This window comes from Sciurus vulgaris (genome assembly GCF_902686455.1).
Source record: "Sciurus vulgaris genome assembly, chromosome: 12".
Classification (NCBI taxonomy): Eukaryota; Metazoa; Chordata; class Mammalia; order Rodentia; family Sciuridae; genus Sciurus; species Sciurus vulgaris.
Genome location: NC_136473.1, coordinates 27,628,027 through 27,654,185, shown reverse-complemented (window position 1 = coordinate 27,654,185; position 26,159 = coordinate 27,628,027). Strand labels below are relative to the sequence as shown.

The 26,159-nt window shown below is 37.1% G+C and overlaps 2 protein-coding genes across 4 annotated transcripts in view; one reads left to right on the top strand and one right to left on the bottom strand.

The window, feature by feature from the left end:
• CACNB2 (calcium voltage-gated channel auxiliary subunit beta 2) overlaps window positions 1-21,698 on the top strand; it is a gene marked incomplete at its 5' end in the record, with an annotated part of 169,961 nt that extends 148,263 nt beyond the window's left edge. The window contains 5 exon segments of the mRNA XM_079107638.1: window positions 13,200-13,309; window positions 16,237-16,388; window positions 17,704-17,799; window positions 18,985-19,170; window positions 19,888-21,698. Coding sequence (XP_078963764.1) covers window positions 13,200-13,309; window positions 16,237-16,388; window positions 17,704-17,799; window positions 18,985-19,170; window positions 19,888-20,382 — 1,039 coding nt within the window. The 3' untranslated portion in view covers window positions 20,383-21,698.
• The window catches only part of NSUN6 (NOP2/Sun RNA methyltransferase 6), a 54,690-nt gene continuing 49,069 nt past the window's right edge, over window positions 20,539-26,159 (bottom strand). For all 3 annotated transcript variants that reach the window (XM_079107641.1, XM_079107642.1, XM_079107640.1), the window contains one exon: window positions 20,539-25,625. In XM_079107641.1, coding sequence (XP_078963767.1) covers window positions 25,392-25,625 — 234 coding nt within the window. In that variant the 3' untranslated portion in view covers window positions 20,539-25,391. The remainder of the gene's footprint in view (window positions 25,626-26,159) is intronic.

Below are 26,159 nucleotides of genomic sequence, written 5' to 3'. Positions count from 1 at the left end.
CTGTGCTAAAGAAATGCAGAAATGTTGACTCTACTGTCCTTAAAAAAGGACTCATGAATACTGTTAAGTTGAAACTTCTAGCACTAAATGAGAACACAAATGAAAGGGTACCTCAGCATGGACAGTACAAGGTACAGATAGCATATTTTAAATGGTACCTAAGGTTTCACCAGCTGAACTCAGAGGAGGAGAAGGGCACGTCTAGTACAGGGTGTAAAGAGTGTGAAACTATCGGGGAATATTGCATTGTATTGAAGCAAGACACCTAGAGTTCTTCAAGGACCTGTGCAGAGAATGACTGGGAACAAAGCTTTATCATACAGCATGCCAGTAAGCTTGGACTTAGTCCTTTATCTTTCCTATTCTTCCCTTCCACTCAACTAAGCCAATGTATTTTTTATTATTGTAAACAAACGGGATACATGTTGTTTCTCTGTTTGTACATGGAGTAAAGGCGTACCATTTGTGTAATCATAAATTTACAAAGGGTAATGTTGTTTGGTCCATTCTGTTCTTTTTTCCCTTCCCTCCGCCCCTCCCACCCCTCTTTTCCCTCTATACACTCCTTCCTTCCTCCATTCTTGCCCCCCTCCCTAACCCTAATCATAACCCCTAACACTAACCCCTCCCACCCCCCATTATGTCATCATCTACTTATCAGCGAGATCATTCGCCCTTTGGTTTTCTGAGATTGGCTTATCTCACTTAGCATGATATTCTCCAATTTCATCCATTTGCCTGCAAATGCCATAATTTTATCATTCTTTATGGCTGAGTAATATTCCATTGTGTATATATACCAGTTTCTTTATCCATTCATCAATTGAAGGACATCTAGGTTGGTTCCACAATCTGGCTATGGTGAATTGAGCAGCTATGAACATTGATGTGGCTATATCTCTGTAGTATGCTGAGTTTAAGTCCTTTGGGTAGGCCAAGGAGTGGGATAGCTGGGTCAAATGGTGGTTCCATTCCAAATTTTCTAAGGAATCTCCACACTGCTTTCCAGAATGGCTGCACTAATTTGCAGCCCCACCAGCAATGTATGAGCGTACCTTTCTCCCCACATCCTCGCCAACACCTGTTACTGCTTGTATTCTTGATAATTACCATTCTAACTGGGATGAGGTGGAATCTTAGGATGATTTTATTACTAGAGATGTTGAACATTTTTCCATATGTTTGTTGATTGCTTGTAGATCTTCTTCTGTGAAGTCTCTGTTCATTTCCTTAGCCCATTTCTCGATTGGGTTATTTACATTCTTGGTGTAGAGTTTTTTGAATTCTTTATAGATTCTGGAGATTAGTGCTCTATCTGAAGTATGATTGGCAAAGATTTTCTCCCACTCTGTAGGCTCTTTCTTCGCATTGCTCATAGTTTCCTTTGCTGAGAGAAAGCTTTTGAGTTTGAATCTATCCCACTTATTGATTCTTGCTTTTATTTCTTGTGCTATGGGAATCCTGTTGAGGAAGTCTGGTCCTAAGCCGACATGTTGAAGATCTGGACCTACTTTTTCTTCTATAATCTGCAGGGTCTCTGGTCTGATTCCGAGGTACTTAATCCATTTTGAGTTTAGTTTCGTGCATGGTGAGAGATATAGGTTTAGTTTCATTCTGTTGCATATGGATTTCCAATTCTCCCAGGACCATTTGTTGAAGATGCTATCTTTTCTCCATTGCATATTTTTGGCACCTTTGTCTAGTATGAGAACAATGTATTTATTTGGGTTTGTGTCCATGTTCTCTATTATGTACCATTGATCTACCTGTCTATCTTGGTATCAACACCATGCCGTTTTTATTACTATTGCTTTTAGTAGAGTTGAAGATCTGGTATTGCGATACCCCTGCTTAGCTCTTTCTGCTAAGGATTGCTTTAGCTATTCTGGGATTCTTATTCTTCCAGATGAATTTCATAATTGCTTGCTCTATTTCTGTAAGGTATGTCATTGGGATTTTAATTGGAATTGCATTGAATCTGTGTAGCACTTTTGGTAGTATGGCCATTATGACAATATTAATTCTGCCTATCCAAGAACATGGGAGATCTTTCCATCTTCTAAGGTTTTCTTTAATTTCTTTCTTTAGTGTTCTGTAGTTCTCATTGTAGAGGTCTTTCACCTCTTTTGTGAGATTGATTCCCAAGTATTTTATTTTTTTCGAGGCTATTGTGAATGGGGTAGTTTTCCTAATTTCTCTTTCTGAAGATTCATCACTTATGTATAAAAATGCATTAGATTTATGTGCATTGATCTTATATCCCGCTACTTTACTGAATTCACTTATGAGTTCTAAAAGATTTCTGGTGGAATTTCCTGGTTCCTCTAAGTATATAATCATATCATCAGCAAATAGGGATAGTTTGAGTTCTTCTTTTCCTATTCGTATCCCTTTAATTTCTTTGGTCTTTCTAATTGCTTTGGCTAGAGTTTCAAGGATGATATTGAATAGAAGTGGTGAAAGAGGGCATCCCTGCCTTGTTCCAGTTTTTAGGGGGAATGCTTTCAGTTTTTCACCATTTAGAATGATATTAGCCATGGGCTTAGCATAGATGGCCTTTACAATGTTAAGGAATGTTCCCACTATCCCTATTTTTTCTAGTGTTTTGAGCATGAAGGGGTGCTGTATTTTATCAAATGCTTTTTCTGCATCTATCAAAATAGTCATGTGATTCTTGACTTTAAGTCTATTGATATGGTGAATTACCATTTATTGATTTCCTGATGTTGAACCAACCTTGCATCCCTGGGATGAAACCCACTTGATCATGGTGCACTATCTTTTAATATATTTTTGCACGTGATTTGCTAAAATTGTGTTGAGAATTTTTGCGTCGATGTTCATTAAGGCTATTGGGCTGAAATTGTCTTTCGTCCATGTGTCTCTGTCTGATTTAGGTATCAGGGTGATATTGGCTTCATAGAATGAGTTTGGGAGGGTTCCCTCCTCTTCTATTTCATGGAATACTTTGAGAAGTATTGGAATGACCTCTTCTTTAAAGGTTTTGTAGAACTCGGCTGAGAATCCATCTGGTCCCAGGCTTTTCTTTATTGGTAGGCTTTTGATGACTTCTTCTATTTCATTACTTGAAATTGGTCTGTTTAAATTGTGTATGTTCTCCTCATTCAGATTAGGCAATTCATATGTCTCTAGAAACCTGTTGATGTCTTCGAAATTTTCTATTTTGTTGTAGTATAGATTTTCAAAATAGCTTCTAATTATGTTTTGTATTTCAATCCTGTCTGTTGTGATATTTCCTTGTTCATTCTGAATTTTAGTGATTTGGGTTTTCTCTCATCTTCTCTTTGTTAGTGTGGCTAAAGGTTTATCAATTTTGTTTATTTTTTCAAAGAACCAACTATTTTGTCAACTTTTTGTATTGTTTCTTTTGTTTCAATTTTGTTGATTTCCTCTCTGAGTTTAACTATTTCCTGTCTTCTACTACTTTGGTGTTGGTCTGTTCTTCTTTTTCTAGGGTTTTGAGCTGTAGTGTTAGGTCGTTTATTTGTTGAGTTTTACTTCTTTTATTGAATGCGCTCCATGAAATAAATTTTCCTCTAAGTACTGCTTTCATAGTGTCCCAGAGATTTTGATATGATGTTTCTTTGTTCTCATTTACCTCTAAGAATTTTTTAAACTCCTTCCTAATATCTTGTGTTATCCATTCATCATATAATAGCATATTGTTTAATCTCCAGGTGTTGGAGTAGTTTCTGTTTTTTACTCTGTCATTTATTTCTAATTTCAATCCATTATGATCTGATAGAATACAAGATAGTGTCTCTGTCTTCTTGTATTTGCTAACATTAGCTTTGTGGCATAATATATGGTCTTTTTTAGAGAAGGATCCATGTGCTGCTGAGAAGAAAGTGTATTCGCTCTTGGTTGGATGGTATATTCTATAAATGTCTGTTAAGTCTAAATTATTGATTGTGTTATTGAGATCTATGGTTTCTTTGTTCAATTTTTGATGGAAGATCTGTTCAGTGGTGAGAGAGGCGTGTTAAAATCAACTAGTATTATTGTGTTATGGTCTATTTGGTTTCTGAAATTGAGAAGGATTTGTTTGACATACATGGATGAGCCATTGTTTGGGGCATAGATGTTTATGATTGTTATGTCTTGCTGATTTATGCTTCCCTTAAGCAGTATGAAATATCATTCTTTATCCCTTCTAACTTTGGCTTGAAGTCCACATTATCTGAAATGAGGATGGATATCCCTGCTTTTTTGCTGAGTCCATGTGCATGGTATGTTTTTCCCCATCCTTTCACCTTTATTCTATGGATATCTCTTTCTATGAGGTGAGTCTCTTGCAGGCAACATATTGTTGGATCTTCTTTTAATCAAATCTGCCAGTCTATGTTTTTGATTGATGAGTTCAGGCCATTAACATTCAGGGTTATTATTGAGATATGATTTGTATTCCCGGTCATTTGGTTCATTTATTTTATTTTATTTTTTTTTTTGACGTGACTTGGTTCCTCCTTTATTTGACAATTCCTTTAGGATAATTCCTCCCTTTGCTGATTTGCTTCTTCGTTTTTCATCTTTTCCTCATGGAATATTTTGCTGAGAATGTTCTGTAGTGCTGGTTTTCTTTTTGTAAATTCTTTTAGCTTTTGATTATCATGGAAGGATTTTATTTCATCATCACATTTGAAGGTGAATTTTGCTGGGTATAAGATTCTTGGTTGGCATCCATTTTCTTTCAGGGCTTGAAAAATGTTGTTCCAGGCCCTTCTAGCTTTTAGGGTCTGGATTGAAAAAATCTGCTGATATGCGTATTGGTTGCCCCCTGAATGTAATTTGGTTCTTTTCTCTCACAGCCTTTAAAATTCTGTCTTTATTTTGTATGTTAGGTATTTTCATTATAATGTGCCTTGAGTGTGGGTCTGTTGTAATTTTGTGCATTTGGAGTCCTATAAGCCTCTTGAACTTTATTTTCCATTTCATTCTTCAGATTTGGGAAATTTTCTGATATTATTTCATTGGACAGATTGTTCATTCCTTTGGTTTGTTTCTCTAAGCCTTCCTCAATCCCAATTAATTCTTAAATTTGGCCTTTTCATGATATCCCATAGTTCTTGGAGATTCTGTTCATGATTTCTTACCATCTTCTCTGTTTAGTCAACTTTGTTTTCAGGGTTAAATATTTTGCCTTCAATATCTGAGGTTCTGTCTTCCAGGTGTTCTATCCTATTGATTGTGCTTTCTATGGAGTTCTTAATTTGGTTTATTGTTTCCTTCATTTCAAGGATTTGTTTGTTTTTTTTTTCAATATCTCTTTTTTGAAATGATCTTTTGCTTCTCGTATTTGCTCTTTTAACTGTCAATTGGTGCAATCATTCAATGCCTGCATTTGCTCTTTCATCTCATCGATTGCTTCCCTGATCATTTTAATTATGTACATAATTAAACTCCCTTTCTGTCATTTCTTCTGCCATGCTGTCATTGGATTTTATTGATGTAACATCTAGATTTGTTTGAGGCATTTCTTCCCTTGTTTCTCATATTGTTCAGGAATCAGTGGACCGCTGAGATTTTGCAGATTTCCTCTATTGACTTATAATGTCCCTAAAGATTTCTAGTATATCCCCTCTTAGCCTTCAGTAGCCTGAAGTCTTGGAGGAAGTTGATAGTGCAGTGCTCCACAAGGAAGCTGCCTCTCTAGGGGTGGTGGCCTTCAGGTGGGTATATTCCCTGCTAGTGAGCAGAGGTGCCTCCACTTGTTAACCAATGGTCATCCAAAGGGGAATTAGGCTGCGGGCTGAGGCAAGGCCTATTTGGGCCTGTGTTTCTGGTTTTACCGTCTTTGTGGGAAAAGCTCACCTGGTAGGGAAGACTCACTGATGGGTGGTCTCACTGGTCCGTTCCCCTCCTAGAGTTCCTCAATCCACAACTATGCTGGGCTGGGCAGCCTTCCTCTGCAACATTCCCAGGGGCCCGGACCTACCTCCTGGGCCTGGGAGCCTCACCCTTCGCAGAAGAGTCCTTAGGCTGCACCTCCTCAGAGCAGCTGCCCACAGTCCTGGAACCTTCGCTCCAACCCCTCAGCTTCTCTCTGTGCGGCTCTTCCACCAAGAAGCCGCCTAGGTCCTGGGACCGTGCTCTGCACCTAATCGCCTAGCTATGTAGCCCCTCCTCTGAGCAGCCACCTGGAGCCCCGTACAGTCACTCTGAGTTCCAGCGACCCGCCACACACCTCTTCCTCCGGGCAGCCACTCGGTGTTCCAGTGTGGTAGCTAGAAGTCCAAGGAACTCACTGCACGCCTCATCCTCCCGCCAACCGCCTGTAGTCCTGGGCAGTCACTCCAAGTCCAAGTGACCCACTGTGCTCCTCCTCCTCCTCGGGGCACCCCCCCTTCTGTTCAGGAGCGGTCCCTCTGAGTCCAAACAGTTCACCCCACACCTCCTCCTCTGGGCATCTGCCCAGAGCCCTGGTGGGTTGCTCCAAGTCCAAGTGTTGTGCTGAGCGACCTCCTCTACGATGCTCCCAGTTGTCCAAGTTCACTGCTACAGCGGCGGGAGGGGTGTCTCGTTGGGCAACTCTACTTCACAAAAGTTCCCTGCGTTCAGGGACTACCGCCCCATCCGGGACGCCTCCCCAACGGAAGAGACTCACCCGATGGCTGAGTTGGTCCCAAGTCTCTCAATATCTCCTCTTCTTGAATTCTGAGTCCTGGAGCAACATGGAATGCAGCCACCTTCTAGTCTGCCATCTTGAAAACCCCCCAATGTATTTTTTAATTGATGTTTTATAATTATACATAAGTGGGATTTGTTATGCCATATTCATACATGCACCATAATTTGTTCAGTCTCATTCCCCAGTTACCTTTCTTTTCCTTGCCTCTTCTTCCCATGATCCACTTGCTCTCATCTACTGATAATTTTAACTATTGTCATATATGCGTTTACATATATATGTATATATAAATAAAATGATTCATTGTAGTGTATTTGTACATGGACATAGCATAATTCAGTAATTTCATTCACCAAGACTGCCCCATATGCTCTTCTCCTCCCTTCTACTCAATTCCCTTCCTGTACTCCATTGGTCTCCTTCCTCATTTGGGGGAGCTCTTTATGTTTTTTGTTTCCCCCTGCTTCAGTTCTCACACATAACATTCAACCCTTGACTTTTGAGTCTGGGTTATTTCACTTAGCATGATATTCCCCATTTCCTTCCTTTTTAATAGCAAATCACATAATTTCATTCTTTATTGCTGAGTAAAACTCCAGGTGGGGTATATGTCTCAGATTTTCTTTATCATTAGTCTGTTGATGGACATCTGGACTTGGTTCCATACCTTGGCTTTTGTGACTTGAGCTGCTTTGAACATTGGTAAAGCATATATCACTACAGTATGCTGATTTTAGTGTTTTGGGATATTTACCAAGAAATGACATAGCAGGGTCATATGGTGGTTCCATTCTTGGCCTTTAGAGGAATCTCCATACTGCTTTCCAGAGAGTTTGCACTAATTTGTAATCCCACCAATATTTAAGTGTGTCTTTCCCCCCACATCCTCACCAGCAATTGTTGTATTCTTGATGACTGCCACTCTAACTGCAGTGACATGAAATATCAGTGTTATTTGGATTTGCACTTCCCTCACTGTTAGGACTGTTGAACATATTCTCACGTTTTACTGGTCATTTACATTTCTTCTTTGGAGAAGTGTCTCTAATTCTTTTGCCCATTTATTGGTTGGGTTATTGTCTTTTTGGTGTTGAGTTCATTATATATTCTGGATATTAATTTCCCCTGGAATAGCTGGTAAATTTTTTTTCCATTCTGTAGGTTCTCTTCATGTTCTTTTCCTGTGCAGAAGCAAGCTTTTTCATTTGATGTCATCCCACTTATTTTGGTTTTTATTCTTGCGCTTTATTAAGGAAGTCACTACCTGTGCTAATATGTTAGAATTGTTGACCCTATATTTTCTTCTAGCAGTTGTACTGTTTCTGGTCAAATTCCCAGGTCTTTGATCCACTCTGAGTTGAGTTTTATGCAGGGTGAAAGAAAGGAGTTAGTTTCATTCTTGTTCATATGGATATCCAGTTCCTCCAGCACCATTTGTTTTAAAGACTATTTTCTCCAAGGTGTGTTTTTGACCACTTTCTTAGGGATCAAACAACTGTCCATGTGGATTTCTCTGCATATTCTATTCTGTGTTGGTCTTAAATATGGTTTTATACCAGTATCATGCTGTTTGGTATTGTAGCTCTGTAGTATAGTTTGAGATCAGGTATTGTGATGTCTCTGCATTCTAAGCAAGTCTTATTGCGTACACTGTATGTGCCAGGCATTGTGAGGGTGCTGAAACAGACAAGGACTTTGGTTTCAAAAACTTGACTTAGACAGCCTTGAATCAAATAATCAGTGGGTAGCATGGTAAAGTTTAAGTCAGCTCCTGCAATATCAAGACATGAAGGGAGTCCAAATTTAAGAACAGATTATAGGGGACCTGAAACATGTTGGACTAGTATATATTTCTACATTTTCAACAAGATAGATATGCTGCCTCTTCACCACACTCCTTTCTCTCATCCTAACAACAGAAGTACAACACATAGTATTGGTCAGTTTCAGTGTTCTGTTAAATTTAATATTTTCTAGCCCATACCTATTCCTCCAATCATTTCTAATTTACATTGACCTTTTTTTTTTTTTTGAAATGGGGTGCTGGGGATTGAACTCAGGGCCTCACAATGCTAGGAAAGTGCTTTTACCACCAAACTACATTACATGTTTACTGTTCCATTTAGTTTGTGCCAGAAAATAGTTTTTGGCTTGGCCTGGGGATGTCAGGCACCAGCCAAGTGTAAAAGGCATACATCTAATTTGCCCAGTTGTTTCTTTATTCTCAGTTTTCATTTCTCACAATTTGGAATTGTCTATGTGAACACGCAAACCTAAAAAATTCTGCTAGAATATAGACACTATGGTCTCCATGAAATGTTAACCTACTGCCCTTTCCTAATATGACTAAATGGAATGGAATTACTGACTCACCAATTCTATATAAACCTTTACTCTGATTTGGATTTGGAAGGTGGATTCCAGCCAGGGTGTGTATCTCAGGCCCACATTCTGTAGTATCAGTCATTCAGATTGATTTCATTTAGGAAATAAAATCTCTGAATGTTGGATTGTCTACCGTTTCTAGCCAGAAGTAACTTCCATATGGCTTTACTAACGGACCTGCCTTGGGCCATCTTGAGTCACAGAGCTGGAGTTCAACACTCTCGGCTTGTGATCACCAATTAAAGGTCACAAAGGAAGTAACAGAGTCCCATAGGTAGAATTTCAAAAGACTTTAATGTTTCCCCCCATAATGAGATATGCAGAGTACCCCTCTTCCCTTTTGTCAAGGTAAGACAACAGCAGAAGGTAGAAAATCACCAGAAGGTACCAGGTATATGTATATTGGTTGCATTCTAAAAGGGAAAAAATGAATTACTTCTTTTTAGTTCATTAAACAAACTAAATTTATTTTCAAAGAATTTTAGGCCCACAAGGGAGAAAATAAAAGGTTCTAGGTGTTCAGGAAATCTTTTTCTGTTTTGAAACCCAATTAAGTTAATTTGTGGGAGGCTCTGGATAGTTGTCAGAATCACTATTCCAGTTTGTTAGTGTTTTTGTGTGTCAGATCAAAGACCACCTGATAAATCATCCTCTTTCTGTTGTGTTCAACAGAATAGCCCCTTTAAAACGGGGTTTTCCCTAACCAACTGTGTATTGACAACAATCTTCAGATTCACCTTTTAAGACAATGACAGGTAAATTAACAAAATCGGAAACAAGGAGGAAAGCTACCATTTGGGACAAATTCAGTTTTCTCCCTTAGTGACTTTTAAAATATCAGCCATCAGTACTTAAGTGTTTGGAATGCTATAGGGATACAGTATACCAGTGCCAGAATCTTGTGGGAGGAATCAGTAATTCTGGGAAATATCATATCACTTATTTCCTGATGTAAGAAAACATCTTCGAACTGGTTTGGCTACACATCAGAATCACCTGAAGCATGTTAAGAAAATTCAGGAGCCATATGCCACCCTTGACTAATTAATATCAAATCTCTAGGGAAGGCTGTGGGCATTTATGACTGTAGAAGCTTATATGGTGACTCTGACATACTGTGAGGGTTCAGACTCATTACTGCAACTGAATTGCCCCTATGAGTTTTGCTCTTTGGATCTTCAAGGTCTGATTCTGGGCAGAACCCCTATTACTGACAATACCCAAAGCATGACCATTCAGAGCTCAGATGGTGGCCTGTTTTATGCAGCACATGAAGATGACCACCATAGACAGGTCAACAGAAGCCTGGCTGAGCAGTGTCATTTCTGATTCCCTAGGATATCACCAGCACAGGGCAGCTGCTTCCCCGTGAGTCTGCAGAGCTCTTTCGAGGCTCATAACTAGAGCTCTGGTCATCAGTAGTGCTCAGGTCTCAACCAGCTGTAATAATACAGTGCCTCATGCTTTAGGTACTCACTCTTGCTTCTACAAGGAACCCCCATCCCATAATAATATACCAGCTCATTCCTTCTCTCCCTTAAGGTCTCTGACAAATGTCACCTTACCTGAAAGATCATCTCTGAGCACTTCACAGCATTCCCATCTCCATCTTCACTATTCTGCATTTTCACGGCACTTAGCACAACTCGACATCAGATATCTGTTTGCTTCTCTCCATTCTTTGCCTCTTCTGTAAGAATATAAATTCCTGAATAGCACCCAGAACAATGACTGACCCATAGTTCTCCATAAATGTGAACAGAAGGAATGACTGCTTCTGCACTATGCAGGTGTTCAGCATAAAGGAGTCCTATTGCAAACGTTACAGCTAAATTCCCAAATGTCATAGCCTTTACATTCCATACCAACCCCAGAGGAAACAGGAATTTTAAAATAATCATTGAGCACTAGTTGCTCCCACCTCTAGCATGATTTCATCTGTGAATGCATTCTGAAATAATTTTATTATTTTTTTAAATTCATGGGTTTATTATTTTTGGTGTTTTGTTGTTGGTACTGGTTGTTTTGTTTTGTTCTTGTGATGCTGGGAATTAAACCCAGGACCTCACACACACTAGGCAAGCACTCTACTGCTGAACTACAATTTCAGGCTTGTTTGTTGCTTTTTAAATGCTAAATCAAACTTCCATCAAAGCACAAAAGTCTTAAAAATCAAGTAGACTTACACACAACAATGAAGATGAGTCTCAAATCTGTTAGGCAAAGTATAAGAGGCTCAACTTGAAAAGTTACATGCATATTTCTATTTATATGATATTCTGGAAAATTCAAAACCATAAGGGGGACAGTTTATAGCTCTATGGTTTCCAGTGGGTGGGATAGGAAAGATTCTCTACAAAGGGGAAGCACAAGGGAACTGTGGAGTTAGGAAACAATTCTGTCATGAATGCACTGGTGGACAAGAATTCTATGAACTGGTAACAAATGAAACTGTACACTCTGAATGTCTAAAAATGTCTTTAATCAACCTTCCCATCTGACTCCTGGTTTAAATGGTTAGGGCCTTCTGTTTTGGAACATCTTTCCTTCAAAATTTTGAAGGCCTTTGTTGATAATTTTCTGGTTTCCATTGTTCTTGAGAAATACAAAACGCTTCGATTCCTGTCCTGTTTTCCCCTGGAAACTTTCTATTTTGCCCCAGAAATGTTATGAAATTTATATATTTTGGTATAGATCTTTTAACCACTATATTAGATGCTTTTAATTTGAAAAATCAGACTGTGAATTCTGGAATTATTCGTTTCCTTTTCTCTATTTTTTTTTTTTCTTAATTCCTAATCTTTGGAATTTGAAATTCCTGGGCAACTTTAATTTTCTTAGCTTGCTTCTATTTTATCTCTTTGGCTTTTTTCTTAAAGATGCCCTTCACTTTCTTTTACCCTTCTTTTGAATTTTGCTTCCTACTGTCATTTTTAATTTCTAAAAAAATCTTTCTCATTCTGTCTTTAAACAAATTTATTCCAGTTTCACAGATAATTGTTGAACTTTGTTTGTTGTGGTTCCTCATGTAAAATGTTTTCCTAAGATGCCTAATAAAAACTGCTGTGCTCAAATTAATTAGAATTTCTGTGCTGGTAGGTGGAGTTTGCTAATTCTGTACTCACCTGTAGGACAGTCTTGATGGATAATTTACATAGATAACCTCCAATACACAATATCTGTGTGCCTTTATCATTTGCCAGTTTCTCCAATCTTCCTTTCTTATACCTCGAGGATATAAACATAAGCCTGGCTACCAAAATTCTAAGATGGGAAAGGTGGCTGTGGGCTCAATGTTCAGAATCCTTTTTTCTTTCCATTTGTATGCCCTGTGCCCGCTCTGCCTAGCAATGTTGATCAGTTGTACTTTTTTTTTTTTTGCCTGCAGATAATTTGTGGTCTTACAGAAGATGGGAAAGGAATTCTCATCTGGCCACTTCTTGTGGGCACCTCTAATTCTGAAGCAGATTTTTAAATCAAGACTTTTGCTTTTAGTCCTACCTTCACCATCCTCTTCAAAGATATTGTCAGCCTTCAGTTTTGTTTCATAGCTTTTCCTACTTCCCATTTGAATACTCCCTGTATACTTTCTTTAGAATAAATCATTTACTATTTTCAACTTCCAGATCTTTTTGCTCATTTCTACTCTATTTAAAATGAACCCACCTCAATTCACTGTCACCAATACCTTATATGGTCTCTTCACAATAATCATCATAATCTTTCATTATTTTATTCTTCATCTCTGCCACTAGAGGGAAGATCAGGTTTGTCTTGATCTTATTTATTTTTCATAATTACCATAGAACTCAACCATTGTACAGGACCTAAGAATACAGGTTCAGAAGTCTGGGTTTACATCTGTTCTACCATTTAGTAAATACATACTTTAGGATAAACTTCTCTCCTGGGAATTTTTGGAATAATTTAATCAGACGATTTATGTAAAGTGCTTAATATATAACTGTCACTAGGTAATCAACCAATAAATGCTAAATAAGGCAGGGAGAGAATAAAGAAAAAGGAACAATTAAGTGTCCTAATATATGGTTGGAAAATAAGGTCATTATATATTTCATTCTTGGATGAATTCTGGGCATATATTTCAGTTCTCTTCTTTAAGATTAACAACCTCAGCGTCTTCTGTTACTTTTTTCTCCAACAGGATATCTATCACAAGGGTCACTGCTGACATCTCCCTTGCCAAACGCTCAGTATTAAACAATCCCAGTAAGCATGCAATAATAGAAAGATCCAACACAAGGTCAAGCTTAGGTAAGTTTGCAATATTGATGAGCTGAAGCTATATAAACATTCCTCTCCCAAGAATGACAACGAAGAGATCTAACTGGATGATGCATCCACGTACTATACAGAAAAAATAGGCATGTATTGTCAGCAGCTAGTGGTATAATCTTGATTTCACTGTGTGGAAGGATTGGTCATACTTTCAAGTTAAAAATTCCACATGCTGTCAGTACTGATGTTTTGGTTGTGGTATGTTTTCACTAACAGGTGCTGAGTATTTGTTATACCAATAATGAAATCATATTCAGAATAATACAATTTAGGTATATAGTGAGAATGCTTCCAAATTCAGGGCTATTCTCCATTGATTGACACCAATATTTATTTGTAAAAACATTGCAGAAGTTTTGGTTAATTTGTTTAGAAAGTGGTGTCTGAAAATCGCTCATTAACCAATAGTGATTAAATTCAGACCCTTCCCAATGATTTTATCTCTTTGAAACATGTGCTTAATCATTGTTACACATTTAACTTACTGGATTGTTAGGCTCCTATTTTTATAAAATTTATATAATTTTCCAAGGGTTGTATGAGATATTTAACCTTTAGATATTCTTTTTCATTTATAGGTTAAGTATATAAATTCCTTGGGATGCTAGTTTTTAACATAATAGTTTACTCTGATGTATGATTAAGTAGAAAAACTACTAGAAATCAAAGGTTAGTTATGGTGCTTTATAAAACTGTTTTACCCCTTACCAAACAATTCTCATTGATGAGTCTTCATCTGACAATTGAAACTATGCTCATTATTGGGTGCTTACAGGAAGTGTTATAAAATGATCATTTCATATATTCAACTCTGATAGCCAACTAATTAGACTTACTATTAAATCAATGAGATGCATTTAGATTGCCAGGCTTTCTAATACTATTATGTATACGTTATTTTTAAATGACTCTTCCACATATTTTACTGAGTATATACCATATAAAAAGATGAATTAGATGAAGCCCCTCCTCCAGGAGCTTAATGGCAATAAGGCAAATTCAAGAGTTCAATGGAATAGAGGACAAAAGCCATAAGGGAAGGTGTTCTGAGAAGCTGGTCTGAGCAGACTTTACGCATGGTACTTTAGTCAAGAAAAAAAGGGGAAGATGATGATTTGGGACTGTGGGAACTACAAGAGGCCTCCGGAAAACATGTTTCACTTTGGCTGAGTGTATGTTTCAAACGAGGTAGGGGTGAAAATATTAAGGAGCTTGGAGCTTAAGGTATTAGAGAACCATGTACAGATTTATGTCCATTCATTTAACAAATACTTGAGAACAAACCATGTGGTAGGCATTACTCTAAGTGCCAGAGACAGAAGGACACAAAGTCTTAGGGACTTTTGTCTCATGGGAGAGAGAGCCGGTCAGAAAATTACAGACCATTCATTAGTCAATGGATGATGAGTCCTGAAGCAGCAGAAGGCTGGGGTAGAGTAAGCTGAGGAAGGCGTAATTTTGTAGTGTGAAGGCCTCTCTGAGGAAGTGACTTTTCAACAGAAAAATGTATATAGTATGTTAGAGTGCCAGGAACACTTTTCTGAGGTAATTGAAAGAAATTATTCTTAATTCACTTATAGTCCTACCTTTCTCATCCCCAGATTATTTAGTAGCAAATCTTAGACACACATATGCTGAGTTTTTTCATTTGTGTTATGATTGCTGCTTAACTGAATCAGGATTCAAATGAAATCTGTATATCATAGTTCATAAATCTCTTAAATCTGTTTTGCACAAGTCTTTTTCCTTGTCACTTATTCCATAAGGTACTGACAGTCCAAATTTTGCTAACTGCATTACACTGAGATAATTTATGTGAGTCTGTTTCTTAGTTAATTTGGAAGTTTAATATGTGCATTTTTTTTTTTTTTTTTTTTTTTTTTTAGCAAGACTTTATTGTGGGTTGTATGTCACCAAATGTTAGTTTGTTGAGCCCTGATTCCAAGTCCAGGTAAATAAGAGGTCTCTATAACATTGTGAGGCTAGATGCATCATTAGCGACTTGCTTTTCTGGAACAATATACCAGTTAAACTTATTTCTAGGAATCTTCTGGTATGAATGCAGATGCATAAGAGGAATCAAGGGTATTTATGGGACCAAGTTTGTTGGCCTACAGGAGTCTCAGAATTGATCTTCCATAACTGCAGTGGAAACTGCAAGCTACATCTTATACTTTACAGATCTATGCTATCTAGCAGCTTCTGGCTAATAATTAAAATGTAGCTAGTATGAATAAGCAACTGAATTTTTAAAATTTTCATTTTAAGTGCTTTATAGCTGGGCTACCATACTAAGCAACATGGAGAATATTTTCATCATTACAGGTTTTAGAATCTTTAGAGAAACATAGACCAGTAGATGAACTGAATGAAATTTTCTTGGAGTTCAAGTAGATTTTTAGATGTTTGGTGACAGAAGCAACACTAAAAAGTATCTAAGCTAATAGATAACTGCCCTTTATAACATGAATGTTGCAGGACCATTTCTTTGTGTTTTGGGACAGTTTGTAATGTGTACCTTTCATGTGGTGCAGCTTGCTAATAAAGATCTCAACAGCATGATATTAGGGGACACAAATGTAGATAAGCTCATGCAGTGACAGGAAAGCTGGCAACAGCTGCTAGGTGAAGTGGTTAGAAATAAAGATGTCTCGTTTTTATGATTCCAGAGAATGAAAAATGAGTCAGCAAAGAGTAAAAACTTTTGGTTCTCAGTATTATGCTGAAGCAAATATTAGAAATTGTAAAGGTATTATAAAGAAATAGCCCTTTCCAAAAAATAACTCTGATCAAAACTGTGTCACCTGTAAACACAAACTGGCTAATCTGACCATCTGTTGAAGAAATAATATACCATTTAAAATGACATTTTTTAAATAACAAGTTTGCTTAAACTTTTACAGCGGAAGTTCAGAGTGAAATTGAAAGGATTTTTGAACTTGCAAGAACATTACAGCTGGTAGTTCTTGATGCGGATACTATTAATCATCCAGCTCAACTCAGTAAAACCTCTTTGGCCCCTATTATAGTGTATGTAAAGATTTCGTCTCCTAAGGTAAGGAGGGTTGCTGCTGCTAGTTAGCTCTATAACCAGACTTTATTAAAATGTTTTGTTTGCTTTCCAATTATAACAGGCTATGCTTTTATGATGGATGTGGAGGTTGAAGATATGCACTATCATGAGTTTTTAAGACTGACATAAGCAAAACACTGCTAGTTTATTGGGTTGGAGCAATAATTCTTAAAGTGTAGTCCGTAGATCCCTGGTGGGCTGTGACACTTTCAGTGGATACATTAGGTAAAAACTAAAGCTATTTGCATGAATGGTGAAAAGCCATGGTGGGTAAAATAGTACTAATAGTCATTGTATCACCATCATGCTATCATAGTTAAGAATGTTCTAGTGGAATAGTAAAAGTAAGTATCACAATTTTATTAAATTTACACATTTTAAGAGTCTGTAACAAAAAGGAAGTGTATATAAGGACACTGCTGCCTGCCTAAGTCACTTTTTTCCCCCATGGGATACCATTTGTACTTCAATGAATAACAGGTTGTACGTATTCAGGTATTTTCTTGAACAAAATGAGCCGGTCACTTCAAGGAGAACACACAGCATTTGTTGCCAATGAGAATATAACACATATCATGTTTTAATTCTATATATGAATGTCAACAGTTTTTGGAAGATCTGACTAACTCAGTGAACTATTTTTTTCCAAGTAATCAGTAAATGTTACAAATCATGGTAAAACATCCAAATTTTAGACAGACCAGGAGAATTAATGAGAGGGAAGTTCACTGATATGGTTCCAGATTCTATATGTCCACTTGTCTTTAAGGCAAGACCACTTGTTGAATTTTAGCATCAAAGAATATCAACAATCTAAAAAGATGCAACTAAAATAGTCCTCCTTTTACATTATTTGTAGCACATTAAATTTTCTTGCATATTTCAACCAATATGACACATTATAGAAGCATACAGAATAATTTAATTGTATTCTATGACAAAAACTATAGCTGATTTATTATTTTAAAATGTTCTAATATGTAAGTATTAGAACCATTTCACATAAAAGCTCTTGGGGATTTTTGATTTTTTTTTAAACCTGAAGAGGTCATGAGGCAAAGAGTTTGAAAACTTCCTACAAAGGACACAGTAAGCTCTGTGCAGGTGCATAGATGCAACTGAGATTTATGTCAGCATATTAACTTTGTAGATATTTTATATTTTATAGCTCAATTTATTTGTAAACCATCTTTTTGTGTTGTATATATAAAGGTTCCCAGATACAGGAGTTACTTATGTACCTTGTAATTGACCTAAGTGAAGAGATTCTTCTGTTGAAAACTTGTCTCTTTTACAGGTTTTACAAAGGTTAATAAAATCTCGAGGGAAATCCCAAGCTAAACACCTCAATGTCCAGATGGTAGCAGCAGATAAACTGGCTCAGTGTCCTCCAGTAAGTTTTGTCTGTACATGACAGAATCCAGTTGAAGAGATCAGACCTGGAATTTCATTTAAAAAAAAAAAGAAAAAGAAAAAAGCAATAATTAGTTAAATGCCTGTCAGGGAAAAGAATCCTCATCATTTATAGTTGTATTCTCTTTGAAGAAGCAAACTGTCTTCCCTGCTTCCCAGATCACATGTTGAACACATTAATAAGCCAGATAATCATCATGGCTTACAAAATGCTATGTGCATCCTGTGGTATACTCACTTAAATATAACTACAAGACTGTAGTCTCACAGATAATTTGTAAGATGGATCTTGTTGGTGTTGGTTTAAGTGTTAGCTTTTTAGTGCTATAACCAAAATACCTGACAATAACAATTTAAAGGAGGTAAAGTTTATTTTGGCTCAAGGTTTAGAAGTTGAGTCCATGGTGATCCAACTCCATTTCTCTGGGCTGCACATGGAGGAGGAAAGCTGCTCAGCTCACAGGGGCCAGGGACAAGATACAATTCCCAAGGCCATACTTCCTCCAGTCACATCTTACCTGCCATAAAGTAGACTAAATTATTAATCCAACATCTTACCTGCCATAAAGTAGACTAAATTATTAATCCATTAAGTGGATAATCTGCCTTGGAACTACTGAAATTCTAGTTCCCTAGTCCCCTCTACCTCCAATCAAGCGCTGCTAGTTCAGGGGCTATAAAAGTTACCAATTTGATTGAAGTATGTTAACAAACCTTGAACAGTGAGACATGTGTTTCTTAATAAACTACTATGAAGTTTGAACCATGTCAATTTGAGTGCTTTCAGTAGTAGCTTTTGTCAAATTTTATATCCTGATCTTGCCTCAGTAATTTCTAAAGCTTTTTTGCAGTTACTGTGTCAAAAACAGGCTTCTTCCTATACTGTTCAGATTTTTATTCCTGTTCACATCTCCTATCATATTCACTGTTTTTCATTATTGATAAACCTTAGTGTCATATCCTAAAGAACTATTATGACACCTGTTCACTTTAAACATTCAGTGTTTTAAACAAGGATTTGAGGTGACACATTTCTGTTGCTGTCTTAGCTTATAAAAGAACACATAAGCAAATCAAGTGGTGCAGGCTCATGAGTCTCTTCCTCCCCAATTGGTGGGAACTCATTCTGGATTGGTGAGATATCTAAAATATTTGCCCCCCCCAGGAGTTGTTTGATGTGATCTTGGATGAGAACCAACTTGAAGATGCTTGTGAGCACCTTGCTGACTATCTGGAGGCCTACTGGAAGGCCACTCATCCTCCCAGCAGCAACCTCCCCAACCCTCTACTTAGCCGTACCTTAGCCACTTCAACTCTGCCTATGAGCCCCACCCTAGCCTCTAACTCACAGGTAAGGAAAGTGGGATGCCTAAGGTGACACCACTGTGACCTAAGCCCAGCTCTAGTATACTATGCTATCCCAACTAGGACCAGAAGTATGAGTCATTTGGATATTCAGGTTCACTGAGTTGTGCACCTGAAGAGAAGCACTCTAAACACAATATACACAGACTTTAACTGCATGATCCTAAAAGACTGCAGGATGTTTGGACAACCCTGAACAAGTTCCTTAACTGTTCTTGCCTCAGTGGACTTGGGAATGACAATGGCAACTGGACATATCTTTTTCCCCCCTCTGGAGATTACCTTATTTCCTGGGGTGGTTATACTAAAGAGTATCTGTGAAGGCCTTTCCCATTTAAGCACTTCATCTAATTTTGCCCTTTTATCCCTTAATCCATATTTTAATCTCACATGAGGCAGCTACCTACGTGTAGAAAAACTTCAGACCTACATATGCATTGGAACCACAATATAAGCTTTCTAAAAACTTTCTCCCTTCTTCATTTAGTCATTAAAATAAAAACACAAGTTAACAAGGTCCAGTTTAATATGTGACAACAACCATAATAACCATATCAATGACACTACCAAAGGAATTGAGTAACTTGAGCTGGGTTAAACATTTCAGATACATAAAAAGGACTACACCTGAATAGCCTTGCATCTTAATTAGCTCTTTGTACACTCACACTGGTTAATGTCTTCATGTGTCCTTCACTGCCAGGGTTCTCAAGGTGATCAGAGGATTGATCGCTCAGCTCCTGCCCGTTCTGCTTCCCAAGCTGAAGAAGAACCTTGTCTGGAACCAGTGAAGAAATCCCAGCATCGTTCTTCCTCCTCAGCCACACACCACAACCATCGCAGTGGTACGAGTCGAGGCCTCTCCAGGCAAGAGACATTTGACTCTGAAACCCAGGAGAGTCGAGACTCTGCCTATGTGGAGCCAAAGGAAGATTATTCCCATGAACATGTGGACCACTATGCCCCACATCGTGACCATAACCACAGAGAGGAGACCCATGGGAGCAGTGACCACAGACACAGGGAGTCTCGGCACCGTTCGAGGGACACAGATCGAGAGCAGGACCACAACGAGTGTAATAAACAACGAAGCCGTCATAAATCCAAGGATCGCTACTGTGACAAGGATGGAGAAGTAATATCCAAAAAACGGAATGAGGCTGGAGAGTGGAATAGGGATGTTTACATCCGCCAATGACTTTTGCCCTTTGTCTCCCCCTCCAACTCCCCTCAAACAAAATCTTTGGGGTCTACATTGCAATCATATGTGATCTGTCTTGTATATTTTATATCGCTGTTGCTTAAATAGCAATAGCATGAAATAGAGTATTAATATACTTTTTTTTTTGGGGGGGGGGGAGTGCTATATAAACTGGCCTGGTACAGCTGCAGTCCTCCGGTTGTATACTACTCTTCAAAACCTGTTTGGGGTAGCTGCCACTTGAACAAAATCTTTTGCCGTCCAGACGACATTAGTGTTTTAAGAAATGTAATTGATGTATATCCAGCAAGCCAGATGCAGCACAGATTAAAAAGTGGAATTTCTTGGTTCTCCAGATTTTTAATACCCAGATACCTGATAGGCATATTCATTCATTCATGGACCACTGTTTCTTGCTTGTACCTCTGGCTGACTAAATTTGGGGACAGATTCAGTCTTGCCTTATACAAAGGGGATCATAAAGTTAGATTCTATTTTCTATGTACTAGTACTGTGTACTGTATAGACAGTTTGTAAATGTTATTTCTGCAAACACCTTATATATAATATATATATCAGTTTGATCACACTATTTTAGAGTCTTAATGCCAAGTCAGCAGATTTGCTTTATGAATTACAGGGATTAGAAACGCCCACATTCAGGAAATTTGTAATAACATTGTCTAGACACCTCTCCCCATTCTAGAAGAAAGTCTGTATATAATGTAAATATGTGTGATTGCTTGACTTGAAAACGTTTGATTTCTGAATGTTCTACCATCCTTGTAAGTTTATAATTTTAATCATAAATTATGGTAAATATAACCAAACTCCAGAGATTGTTCTACTCCATACAGTTCACACAGATTGTGACAAACACATACTTAGTAGCTAGTGTCTGTTAGTCACTGCACTGGAGTATGAAAGCCGGAACCCGCTGTGTGCGTGTCTGTCCGTAAGAATGTGCACGAGTGATTGAGATGAATTAAAATGCTGAAGATTAATGAAGAAACTAAAGACTGCTATCTAGAATTCTCACCTGGCTTTGTACTTAATTGTGCTCTATGTTGCTTTAATAATCCATTGAGAAGTCAGGGAAGGTGAGGAAGCTTGCTGCCAAAGGTAACTAGGAAAGCATTCATCTGCTGGCTCCTTATTTTTGCTCCTAGAGAGGAAAAATACAGGCAACTTTTACTGTGAGTGTTTCACTGGAAATATACAATCTTTGTGTTAGAGTATTTGTTTTAGTAAGAAACGTTTACACAGCTTGTGGAAGTATTTCATAGGAAAATAAATTTTTATAACTTCTCCCACTTCATTTTCTAACCTTGCCTATTAATCCTATTGTTTATCTCCTAGTTACCCACCATTCCTCCCACCACCAACTTGAACAGTTTCACTGTCTGTCAGAACCCAGAAGTGCTTCTTATAACCAAAGTTTCTGCTCTTCAGAAGTTATCAGGGCAAAATGGGGTGACTTGAAGTGAATGAAATGTTAATATTTTCTTACATCTACTCTGAAGGGGAATCTAGAAGACATTATCTCCATGCCTCAATTATTACTGTTGTAGGAGCTTCCAATGCTATTATGCTAATGCTAAAACCTTTTCTGTCTCTCAAGTTTTAAGAGAGTATTAGGTGTGCAAATACCTAGCACTTGAAGCTTGTCCCAGGAAAATGCCTATCTATAATTGCCTAACTTCAGATCTGTACATTTATTTAACAGAATAATTTATTTTCTGTTTTGCTTAATCATTCCAGGTTCTTGCCAAATATTCTTGGGTTTTTATAAGTAAAAACTTACATTTAATTATTTCCCCAAGAATACCTGAGTTTTAAAATAATGTTTTATCAGCTAATAAGTGAAAAATTTCCTTCAGAATCCATCTTCTGTACTAATAAAAATTCACAGAAAAACAGTAGTCATTAATTTTGATATAACTTTACATCATTAAGAAGCCCTTTTCCAATTTAAATTGCTTTACAAAATATATTAAGATGTTAATCACCAATCTATTCCTTTCTTACATGTTACTTCATCCCAATTAATGACTTTGGAATTCTTAAATTCTTGAAGTATAACTGGTATTTAACTTACCTGCTGCTATCAATAGTGCTAATAGATTCCATCTATTTAATTTTGTCCCTGAGTCTTAGTTTCTCACTTTACTGTGGAACATACTAGTGCAAATCAGAATATTCCTCAAATAAATATATTGAAGGATCTGACCTAAGAGCATTTATATGTGAAAACTGTACAGTGGGCATATGCATAAGTGTGTGTAGTACATCTATAAAAGAAAAATAATCACAAGGACAATGGGATATTTACTGACTTGTGGAATGTAAAATTATAGTCTTTTCACACAGCAGAGGCTTAATCTTAACCTATACATTTATACAACCATGATTTTTGTAGTCAACCTAGAAAATGCTGGAAATGTTCTTTACTGGTCTTTGTCATACCCATTTCAATTTTTTCCTATGCTCTTTCTCTACTGCTTATTTAAGTTACTGTTACAAAAAGGTGCTGCTAAATGTAGGATGTCTTAGTCATACTGTACTTTGGGACAATGCCACATTTTAACATGGTCTGCTATGCATTCCTGTTAAACAAACATGCACTGTCAGCTACACTGAACTGTTCAACAAACCTGGTTTAAAGTCGTTCATATAAAACAAATAAAGAGCTGGCTTCTGCACTGTTTATTATTAGTAGTATTACTTGCCAATTTTAGGGATGATTTTTGTAGTTAAGACTTGTTACATGATCACTACTTCTCATTGAGAAGTATCTTCCATAGAAGCACTGCTAACTACTTGATGTTCCTTTAGCCACTGTGCTGGATTTAAAAAAAAAAAAAAAAGTTCAAGGTAGGTGAAGGATTTGTTAAGATATGAGCTACAGCACAGTGATCTTCCTCCTGCCTTAATATGTGCAAGGATTTGGGGATTACATTTTAAGAAGATCCATCTTCTTGATGTATTTCACTTCTCATCCTTTTTCTTTTGCTTCGTGATGTATTGCTACTAGTCTTAGATGCTCTGCTTTTATTAAAATAGGAGTCACATTGCTAGAGAAAACAGTTTAATTTCTGCCAACGTTTGCTTTTAACTATTTGTACTTTGTTATTTAAACTAAAATATGACAGGATTTAAGTAAAATATACTCACGGTTGGATTCAAGTATTTTTAAAAGTTCATTAAAAGATACATTTTACCCCACATTTCTGATTTTTTCACTACATTTTTGTGTTCCTTAAAGTTGAACAGTTACATTTTCCAATTTGCTAATTTTTGAAGGAAAGACCCACTGAAAATTAGCTAAAGGAAAAATTTCAACAATATCCTTTGTCCTTACTGCTTTAAATATGCAAATATTTATTCTATTTCACTATCGTTCTATTTTGATATGTACTGGTATTGATCCAAAATTCATACAAGTTTGTTGCTACACTGCTTTTCTACCATTACCATCCAGCTGAAGGCTTTTCAGAAAGCATGAAAGGAAACAGATTTAAAATTTGAGGGGACATGCTGAGCCCCGTTACAGGAGTACAAGTAACAATGTTTAGTCAAATGACATCTATTAGACACAAGGCAGAATGAGGAGTGTATAGGAGTCACATATTTGAATCTTGTGAAGCTTGAAATATTTTTTTTTTTCTCAGTAAACACCTATTAACTATCTACTTTGAAGCAATGACCACCCCCTCCCCCCAAAAAAATCTCTATGTCTAACATGTTTTCCAAGCTTGGGAGTTGGGCTCAGGACATGGCTGGCAAACAAAAGTATAGGTGCCATGACAATAAAATATATGGGTACCAGAGTTATATACAAAGAGAACTCAGGGAAGGGTATTCAAGTATTTTTAAAAATAAATTACCTGATCCAAGAGACCTTGCAATCATGATGGATACAATAAGTAGTTATGAGAAATTTCTAAAGGGAACCTATGGTGGGGAGAGGAACTATTAGGGAACTGTTTCCAATAGTACCTTTCTTATACCCAAGGCCCAGTAACATTTTGGGTGATTTGAATGAAAACTGACAAAACAGTCTGATGTATTGGATATGCAAGACAGCCTTTAAACTCCAGTTGGGTATGGAGTATTTTTAGAGTTTAAAAAGAAGTAGGTAGAATGAAGCAAGCATTAAACATAAACAAAGAAAGAAGTAGATACACTGGCCACCACAGGAGTATGTTTGGTCATTTTTGCAGTTTGAATGATAATCTTGTTTTTGCCTAAATTCAGGTTTGATAGGAAGTGGTCTTTTTTTGTTTTTGTCTTGACCTATCAAAAACAGAGTTGTTTAAGACTGGTGTTCTGAAATTGGCTATGTTCAATACTCAGTTGCCAGAAGCTGCTTTTCTCATTCTCTACAGGCACTTCCTAAAAAATTTGTACGATATGTTCCAACAGATGATAAAGGTACCCAGAATGTGGAATATTCTCATTTATTTTACCCACAATAAATACTCATTTTAGTTTTTAGTTTAAAGGCTATCATTTAGAAAAGCCCAGACCATTTAGAAGAGGATTTACTTACCAAATAATAAGCAGAAAGAATAAGATAAAATACTTACATTGGTTATTGGCACATGAAAAATGTATTTTCCATGCCCTGAATTCTTAAGGAAACAACTACTAGGATCCTGGGGACAGAAAACAATTTTTTAAATAACCACATTAAATATTGCTAATTTGAGCCACTTTTTGTCATATTCAATATAACCAGTATTCTTTATAAATTAAGACACTACATGAAAATATGTCCAAACATCCATAGCGCCTTTTATTTACACTCTACTGATCCAAAAAGAAAAAATTCTTTCATAAACCCAGAATATAATTTAGTCCCCCCACCTCCCCCAACACACACATTCTCTCAGATCCCTGGTTAAACTGCTGGCAGCTTTCTGTTACCATAGCAACCAGGCCATTCGCTTGACAACAATTTAAGGGAGGGAAAAACCACCAACAGCAGCAAATGTTTGGTATTTTCACTTCTGAGGATCATTTTCCAATGTGCTTTTGCATTTTTGAAATTTTGCAATAAAAAAACCTATACAATCCTTATTTGCCAGCCAAATCATGTCCTCTATTCGGGCATCTCTGAGAGAATCAATGTCAGTGTCCTGTAATGGCACAACAGATGGATCAAATCGCTGCAGCTGTTTCAATTGTTCAAATGATAGGCCAGCTCCCACCATTCCTTCTCCTCCAATCTGTGGTTTCTATTGGGAGAAAATAAATATGGACAAACACCCTGTAATTAGTAAATAGGCTTGGTATAATTTAAGGTAAAAGACAAATTGGGTTGTACCTACCACATCTTCCAAAAACAGAAAAGTGAGTAAATGCCTTTCACTTTTGTAGAATATAAATTGTCTTCTGTATAGTATGTGGGAAAGTAATAAATGGTTACCTATGCAAGAATACCCAACATGTCCTACATGCTTCTCAATTACCATGAAAATACAAAAGGCATGCACTTCACAGAACCATAAAAATTGCAACTGGCCCATTTTAGCTGTGTGGTCTTAAGCTAGTAACTGACTACATTTTCTAATCCGTAGAACACGTAAAATACTCAGTTCTGAAACATTACAGAGGTGGCATTGTGTCTTGCATAAAGTGGCCACTCAGTAAACGGAATACTATTATCAATAAAGCAATGGATAAAAGACAGCTTTACTTATCTCTAAACCTCTGAACATTTAAAAATTAAACATTTTTCATATAATAAATTGTAAAGAAGCAATAATACT